Source organism: Archocentrus centrarchus, chromosome 22, assembly GCF_007364275.1.
Source record: "Archocentrus centrarchus isolate MPI-CPG fArcCen1 chromosome 22, fArcCen1, whole genome shotgun sequence".
Lineage (NCBI taxonomy): Eukaryota > Metazoa > Chordata > Actinopteri > Cichliformes > Cichlidae > Archocentrus > Archocentrus centrarchus.
In genome coordinates, this window is record NC_044367.1 from 26,550,787 (window position 1) to 26,559,790 (window position 9,004).

The 9,004-nt window shown below is 40.0% G+C and overlaps 1 protein-coding gene across 1 annotated transcript in view; it reads left to right on the plus strand.

Moving 5' to 3' along the window:
• The window catches only part of tpo (thyroid peroxidase), a 29,708-nt gene extending 23,621 nt beyond the window's left edge, over positions 1–6,087 (plus strand). Inside the window, exons 6-9 of the mRNA XM_030718461.1 lie at positions 3,335–3,572; positions 3,651–3,859; positions 4,145–4,319; positions 5,908–6,087. Of these exons, the coding sequence (XP_030574321.1) occupies positions 3,335–3,572; positions 3,651–3,859; positions 4,145–4,319; positions 5,908–5,929 (644 nt within the window). The 3' untranslated portion in view covers positions 5,930–6,087. The remainder of the gene's footprint in view (positions 1–3,334; positions 3,573–3,650; positions 3,860–4,144; positions 4,320–5,907) is intronic.
• Positions 6,088–9,004: the final 2,917 nt, after the last annotated feature.

The window sequence follows — 9,004 nt, forward strand, 5'->3', positions numbered from 1 at the left end:
TAAGCTGCTGGACCTGGGCCTGGGCCCATCCCTGTGCAGGTGGGTTCACAGCTTCCTGACCAGCAGACCACAGGTGGTACGAGTGGGTCACCTCACCTCATCCTCCCTCACCCTCAACACTGGATCCCCCCAAGGCTGTGTGCTCAGCCCTCTGCTGTACTCACTGTACACCCATGACTGCGAGGCCACGTCAGAGTCCACCGTCATCATCAAGTTTGCTGACGACACTGCTGTTGTGGGACTAATCTCTCACAATGAGGAGACAGCCTACAGGAGAGAGGTCTCCCGCCTGGAGAACTGGTGCCAGGAGAACCACCTCCTGCTCAACGTCAGCAAAACAAAGGAACTGATCGTGGACTTCAGCAGGAAGCAGCAGAGGGACTACCATCCACTTGTCATCAGTGGTGCTGAGGTGGAAAGAGTGGACACTTTCAAATACCTGGGAGTGACCATCTCACAGGACCTGTCCTGGACTCATCACATAAACATCACTGTGAAGAAGGCCAGACAGCGTCTCTACCTCCTCAGGCGGCTGAGAGACTTCAAGCTCCCACTCAAGGTGCTCAGGAACTTTTACACCTGCACCATCGAGAGCATCATGCGTGGGAGCATCACCACCTGGATGGGAAACTGCACCAAGCAGGACTTCATGGCCCTAAAAAGGGTGGTTCGTTCAGCTGAACGGACCATCAGAACCACCCTCCCCAACCTGCAGGACATTTACACCAAGCAGTGCAGGCTGAGGGCCATGAAGATCCTAAAACAGCCCAGCCACCCCGGACACTCTCTCTTCTCCCTGCTCCCATCAGGCCGGCGTTACCGCTGCCTGAGGGCTAAGACTGAAAGGTTGAAGAAGAGTTTTTACCCACAAGCCATCCGTCTGCTCAACTCTGAGCCCTAACTGGACCATTATTGCACAATGTAAATATTATAATTTAAAAAGTGTGTATAGTGTATAGTATATAGAGTATAGTGTATAGTGTGAATTACTTTTTTTATTTTTATTCTTCTTATTTATATGTGTGTGTATATATGGCTGCAGGTACAAAATACATTTCACTGTGCATTGTACTGTGTATAACTGTGCATGTGACAAATAAACACTATCTTATCTTATCTTATCTAAATTACTTGTAATTTCAAATGGAAAACGGCTCGACAGATGAACAGATGGTTCCTGTGCAGTTTGGAACACAGTCTGTTACTCGCTTAAGGTACAGTGACTATACCGTAATTTTTAATACCTTTACTCTCAAATTTAAAGAAAAATGTTACTTAAGAGAAGACGATGAGCAGTTTGAAAGCTAATAACTGATCCACAGATGATGTTTGATAAACCTGTTGGCTAAACCGGGTAAAGTTCAGATTAATAGAGTGCCTATGCCTGGTGCAGGGCAGCCTGTGGCATTCATGTTCACCCTCATTGATCCTCTGAGGTGGTTCTCCCACTTACCATCCATCCCACTTTTCTCTAGTTACCTTTATGCATTTTAACCCCTTCTTTCATATATTGAATTTTCATCCTTGACAGAAGCTGTTTATCACTGTAGACCTTCAATCTGCTATCCTGACATTATTGAAAAGGCTGTTTTTCAACAATATAATCTTTTCTTGGTGCAAATAATTTTTTCAGTGCAGCGAGCCATCAAAAGTATCGGTAGCAGTCAGTATTGGTATCGGAATTAAATTGGGATTAAATTGATTCCAACCCAGTTAGGGACTATTGGGTTGGCAGATGTATAGTTTGTAATTATACATCTGAAACTTGCATGTAACGTTACCAAGAGGTCTATTCATAGGCTTCTTTCTGTTCACCATTTGCTCACTCCTCCTTAATTTGATTATGGAACATCTCACCATAACTTGTGCAGATAAACACCCAGACTACAAACCATGTTATGGACTCTGGCTTAAATAAGTTTTAACATGACCAAATCTTTTTTTTTTTTTCTTTTTTTCAAAATCACTTCAAAACAAGCAACAAGGACTTTAGTCAAAACAAAATGTAGGAAAAATGCATTTATCATCATCAGGGTTTGGGGTTATTCCATCTCAAATCAGCATTTTAGAACCTTTTCTTCTCAACCATCTCTTATAGTCCAAAGTTTGAACAATTTCTGTGAAATTTTAACTTCATATATCAAATATTTTTCAGGCCATTTTTTTTTTTTTTGCACAATGAAATCCGTGGCAACATTTGAGCATGAATATCTCAAAAATTATTAAAGATAAAACCCAGAAATTTTTCACTGGTCTTTCTTACCATGAAAATCAATGAGAATTTGTAATTTGGGACAGATACAGTAAAAATATCTGAGTACTGTAAAAAGTCTGCCGCACTGCTTTATTCATCCAGGATGCTGCTGCGAGAGTTCCCATAAAAACCAGTGGAGGACATTACACCAGTGTCCAAATCACTGCAACACATTTTTTGATTTTCTTATGTGTTACAAATCATCCAGGCTCCTCACTCAGCTTATTCTAAATTTAAAACCAAGCAAAGGTGAAAAGAGAGATTTGTTTAATTCAAGTTGAGGATAAAAGAATTTCTGTTGACTTCCATCATATATTCTTAAATAATTGTTGTTGTATTCTATTGTCTTTCAATGGAAGTTGTATTTTGTTATTGTATTTCTATCTCTGTCTCTATTTTGAATTGCCTCATGTCTGAAAGGTGCCAAAACCTTGCGTTACTTATTTTAACCCCAATGACTTTACACATCAGAGTCGTGGGGATTACTATCACCAATGAGAAAAAAGCTTTTTGTGGCTCCTGTGGAGCTCGGAGACATCTGATATCTGAGGACTACTCCTTCTCTGGGAAATTTAGAGGAAAAAAAAACAAAACTGAAGTTTTAGTAAAAAGGTAATCGGGCTTCATCTGTGTTTGAAGCTTGTGGCTACATTAGTTAGTGCAAGTGCACCTCACCCAAGGCTCTGGTCAAATTGACTGGTAAAGCTGCATTAATGTAAGCAGAAGCTTTTGGAAAGGAAGGAAATAACCAGCCAACCTTAGACTTCAGAGTTAAATCAATGGAGTAGATTTATCAGAGTAAAACCAGAAACATGAGAAATGACGAGCCTGATCTGTCCAATCATCTGTCCATATAAAACTCTCCGAACCCAATGAAGAAATCAAGTGAAAAATACAGAAATCAAAGAATGGAGTCAAGAAAAAATGTTTTTGTGAGATTTAGAGAAAAGATGCAGCAGTGAGCTTTACAGGTGTTGGACACCTCTAAACAGCTTCTTCATACAAAACTCTTGACAAAACAGGCAAATATAAAAGGATGTGTTCACTTTTAAGTTACATTGTGCTAAAATTGTTTTTCAGGGTACAATGATTGGAGGGAATTCTGTGGACTGAAGCGTATCAAGACACTGGATGATTTCTCGGTGCTTGTGCGAGACCGCAGGGTTGCTGAGAGAATATTTGATCTGTACAAAGATCCCGACAACATCGACGTATTTCTGGGCGGACTTGTTGAGAGGCTTTTGCCTGGCTCAAGAACCAGTCCTCTCCTTGCTTGCCTGATTGGAAGGCAGATGAAAGCGCTCCGTGATGGTGACAGGTGCGTTAAGACCGGACTAGATTGAAGAGTCAAATGAAACGACGGCTTCAGTGAAACATATTTATTTTTATTTTTCAGGTTTTGGTGGGAAGCTGATGGTGTGTTTACCCGGCAACAGAAGGAAGAACTTTTAAAGTTTTCTCTATCCCGTCTGATCTGTGACAACAGCGACGTAGGAGAAGTTCCTCTGGATTCTTTCATATTTGGGAAATACCCCTCTCATTATGTCTCCTGTGATCGTATACCCTCAATGAATCTGGACGTCTGGCGAGAGGAGATGAGTGAAGGTCAGCCTGTGAAGCTGTTGAGCTCATTTTTTTCCTATTATTTTAAAAATCGTTGCTTTAGGGCACCAGGGCAGCTCAGTGGGTGAAAAGGCGACCATATATGCTGCATGTCTGCGGTGCAGGTGGTCCAGGTTTGCCTCACACCTGTGGCCATCTACTGTGTGTCTTCCTATCTCTCTCTGACCTATACACTGTCTAATAAAGGCATAAAAGACCAAAAAATAAATAAATAAATTTCCATTTTTTCACACATTAAAGTGAAAAACCTTTATTACTCGATTCCAGATTTACGACGGTGTGGCTCCCCAAAACAGATCAACAATGGGGAATATATCCTGTCCTCTACATCTGGAAGACTGGTTGCCCTGTACTCTTGTTACCATGGTTTCAAACTTAAGGGTGCTGTTGTCATAGTTTGCATGGGAGATCGATGGAGTGATCAACCACCACAATGCACCGGGTATGTGTACTATTTATGACACAGATTTGTCTCATGAGATCTGTTTGCACTGCTGTCTACATGCAGCAGTTTATTGAAACATACTTTATGATGCAGATCAACCTTTGAAGGATTTTCAGCACATCCCCCAGCATGCAGAGTGTTTGTGCACTGCTGCTGTGGAGCTTTACTGCTATCTGCTGGCACTCAGAGAGAGACTCAAGTGTTTTAGCAGGGTTTCTTTACAGTTTGAGCCATTTGTCAGACATCACCAATCACATCAAAAACAGGTTTAATCAGGTGATTATCAAGTGTTTAAAAATCACCTTGCAAATGCTGACTCTTTCCTTTTCTCCCAAGTGTTCAGGTGTTTGTGGGAATGTTGGTAGAGATTCAATCATGGATCATTAAAACTTGAATAGAAAGAAAATAAGTTTTTTGTTCTCTTTTCATGCTTTCTAGTCTTGACTGTGCAGCTGGTAAATCTGAGAAGAAACATTTCACAACTTTATAAGAACGGATTCCTTTAATGTTTATTTTCATGTATTTTCATGTATTGCAAGATATTATCAGGGATCTCATTTTGTCAAAATGAGATCTCTGCAATTAAAGGGATTAATCTGATTGGTGCTCAAGACTTTTGGCATGATCACTGGAAACTGTCACTGAGAAACGTGGGTGGGTCCCTCACTGAAATATTCAGGTTGTTCACGCTTTGCTCGTATGTTCTATCGGTTTGTTTTGTTCATCGCTAAAAAAAATGACAAATGGTTTAACGTTTAATTCCTGTTGAGTTGGCACCAGCTGACTGCCTTCCAAAGAACACCAACCTGTAAATGGACATTTAATATTAGCATTTTGGACAAATTTCTGTGGTGCTGGTGAGGCAACAGCGCTAACCACTACACCACCGTTCTGCCCATGTTTCAGATCATCAAGCAAAATTTAATATTAGACAAAGACAACCCAAGTTATTAATTCTGTAATGAGGAGTGGGCCAAAATTCGTCCACAACCATGCCAAAGATTCATTGCCAGTTAACAGACAGGTGAGTGCAGTTCTTGCCAGTTATTAAATTTAGGAGGCAATTACTTTTTCACACATGGGTGAAGGTTTGGATAATTTTTTTTTTCCTTTAATAAATGAACTCATCATTTAAAAACTGCATTTTATATTTACTCGAGTTATCTTTGTCTAACATTAAAATTAGTTTGATCTGAAATATTTATGACAAATATGCAAGAAATTAAGAAATCAGGAAATAATGAGGTGTGGAAATGTTCAATAACAGTGAGAACAGTGAGCATCTTAATGCAGGAGATGCTAGATACAGTTTCATCAGATGGAGGGACTCGTGTTTGGTTGAAGCGGCAGGGGAACAGAATAAAAAGCATTCCTCCGTCTGTGCTGTGTGCGTCGGTACTTCAGAGTCTGTCAAAATGCTGAAAGAAATATTGTCTGTGACATTTTTCATTCTGTCAAGAAACAGAATGCGTTTCAGTTTACTCTGATAAGTTGGGCGTGTGCACTAATAGGAGGGATTACTGTAAGACATCATTTTGTAAGACAATGAAAAATCACCATATTTTTTTTTTCTTCTTCTTTACAGGGAATCGCCCCTAAGGTGCTAACAATGGAACAGATCTGGAAATTTTCCGTAGCTTTATAATCAAGTTCCCTGTGACATCATTGTTTTGATTTTATTGTCTGTATGTCATAAACTTTTAATCACATATCTTTAATTGAGAGTTTTATGATATTTGTGTATCTCATATCTGGCAATGTGTTTAACAGTGGACAGACTTTTGTTCTCTCATTAATTACAGAAAAATGAATTTTATTTAAAAATAATTAAAAGCTAGCTATAAACCGAAATACTTTGTTGCCATGATTGTTGCCTTCAATAATGGCTGTGAGACTTTTTCAAAATTACTTTTCAGCCCAGTTTTTATTGCTTTGACAATATTTAGCCTCAGAAGACATCAGTATTTATGTAGTTATATATGTGTGATGTTTATTGCACAAAAGGTAAGTTTAAAAAAAAAAGTAAAAAAGTTTCAAGATAAAAATTAAAAAGTGCTTCACCACAAACCATCATCCATCCATCTGTCCGTTTTCTTCCACTTATCCCTTTCAGGGTTGCAGGTAGGGGTTGAAAAAACCTCTGTCCCCTTTAGCTTTCAGCTAAAGGATGCACAAACAGCAGGTCCCTGAGCACGTGACCTCAGGCACCTGCTATATTCTATAGAGAATTTCAAAAATCTTTTAAATTACAAAAACATTCAAGTAAATTTCCTTAACATGTGCAACTGTGACACCGGTGTCACTGTGGGCTCTCATGGGGAGCCAGTGCAGCTGGGTCAGCAATGGTGTGTCATGTGAGTACTTAGAATACTTAGTCAGAAGCCTTGAACCAGCATTCTGCACAATCTAGGTATCGCTAACATCCTGACAGGCTTTTCCAGTAATAAGGAGACACCTTATTGAGATCTGGCCAAATGACTCATACAAGCCATTCAAAGTTAGTATGAAGTACCAAGAACTCGTTGGACCTATTGTGTGACATCAACTAACAGAAAACACTGCACATTTCAGCAGTATGGGTGTTGTGTGCTGATTCCAAGAAACAGAGCTTTAAAAAGTTAAATCCTCCTCAGCTCACTCTCTCCATCTTGCTTTTATCAACACACAGAAAAGTAATTTAAAAAATCAGTCTTCTACCCTTATAAAACTTGAGAAATCTTAGAAACATGGTGTCTAACCAGATACTTACTCTGGATGGCATTACTTTGGCCTCCAGTAACACTGTGAGAAATCTTGGAGTCATTTTTGACCAGGATATGTCCTTCAATGCACATATTAAGCAAATACGTAGGACTGCTTTTCAGATTTGTTTCTAAAATTAGGAACATCCTGTCTCAGAGTAATTCTGAAAAGCCAAGTCATGTATTTGGACTATTGTAATTCATTATTATCAAGCTGTCCTAAAAGCTCCCTGAAAAGCCTTCAGCTGATCCAAAATGCTGCAGCTAGAGTACTGACAGGGACTAGAAAGAGAGAGCAGATTTCTCCCATATTGGCTTCTCTTCATTGGCTCCCTGTTAAATCTAGAATAGAATTTAAAACAAAGCACTTTGCTCTATTTTAAATAGAGCAAATACCATAAAAAAGAGTGGGCTAAAACTCCTTCCCAGCAATGTGAGAGACTTGTTTTTTCACAGAACAGCATAGAGTCCTATGGAAACCTTCATATGCATTTATGATAAACAGTCAGGTATATCTAAAAGGAAACCCCAGAAAAGTTAATTTTGTTCATCTGGATGCAGCAGTTTCTGTGGGAGAAACATTTTTATCACTCATCAAAGTGACTTCCTCTCAAATGACTGCAGGTTTCCCCAACCTTAAGCAGACCAAAACTAGCATCACTGAATAACAGTGGGCCTTGAAGTTAGTTTTGCGATTATTAATATGCAAACTGTCATGACCACTGATCAATGGCTATAAGTACTATTCACAGAGTTGGGGAATGGCTGCAATCACAGCATGGTAAGATGTACCCTTCGGCAATAGATAGAATGCCTTTATTGTTAATATACAGAATGTACGATGAGATTGGAGGGCCACTCCTGTTCAGTGCCGTGCAATAGAAAGTCTCACTTCCTAAAATATAAAATAGAACTTCAAAAAAAATACAGAAAATAAACCGAATGTATACAAAATATACAGAAAATAAAACAATGTATAAAAATATATACATTGTAAAAAAAAAAAAGCAAATACATATTTAATGAAGATGGTGAATATTGCACTTGGTGAATGAATATTGTATATCACACAATATAGGAGTGACAGATATTGTTCAGCATGAATAATCTAATATTGCACAGAGATGTGGGTGTTGCACAGTTACGGTGGGTGAGTGTGTGAGTTCAGGGTGGTGATTGCTCTGGTGAAGAAACTGTTCCTGAGTCTGTTTGTTCTGGCTTTGATGCACCTGTAGCGCCTGCCAGAGGGCAGCAGGTCAAACAGGTCAAAGCCAGGGTGTGAGCTGTCCTTGATGATGTTCCTGGCTCTGCTGATGCAGCAGGAGGTGTAGCTGTCCATCAGGGAGGGGAGAGGGCAGCCAACGATTCTTTGTGCTGACTGACTACCCTCTGAAGCCTGACCCTGTCTGCCTCAGTGCAGCTGCCGTACCATACTGTGATACAGTACGTCAGCAGGCTCTCAATGGATGAGCGGTAGAAGGTCAGCAGCAGGTTTGAGTCCAAGTTGTTCTTCCTGAGGACCCTCAGGAAGTGAAGTCGCTGCTGAGCCTTCTTGATAACAGCTGTGAGATCAGCAGAGATGAGGACACCAAGAAACCTGAAGGTGTGGACCCAGGCACACGGATGTGGATAATGTGTGTGTGGTTGTCTGTCTCCCTGTGTTCGCCTTGCGACTGATTGGCAAGCTGTCCAGTGTGTACTCCACCTTTCACATTACATCACCTGTGATAGGCTCTAGACCCCCCACGACCCACCCATGGATAAGTGGTTAAGAAAATAGATGGATGTTTGTGTTCTCCGGTCTCTGGGAATAAACTAATTCACACATAATGTTTTAAAGTCACAGATAAGATGCAGAGAGCTTGCAGCTGACTTTGAAGTGACTCTGTAAAACACTTTGTAACTATGTTTTGAAAAGTCTTATAAATAAAGCTATATTAA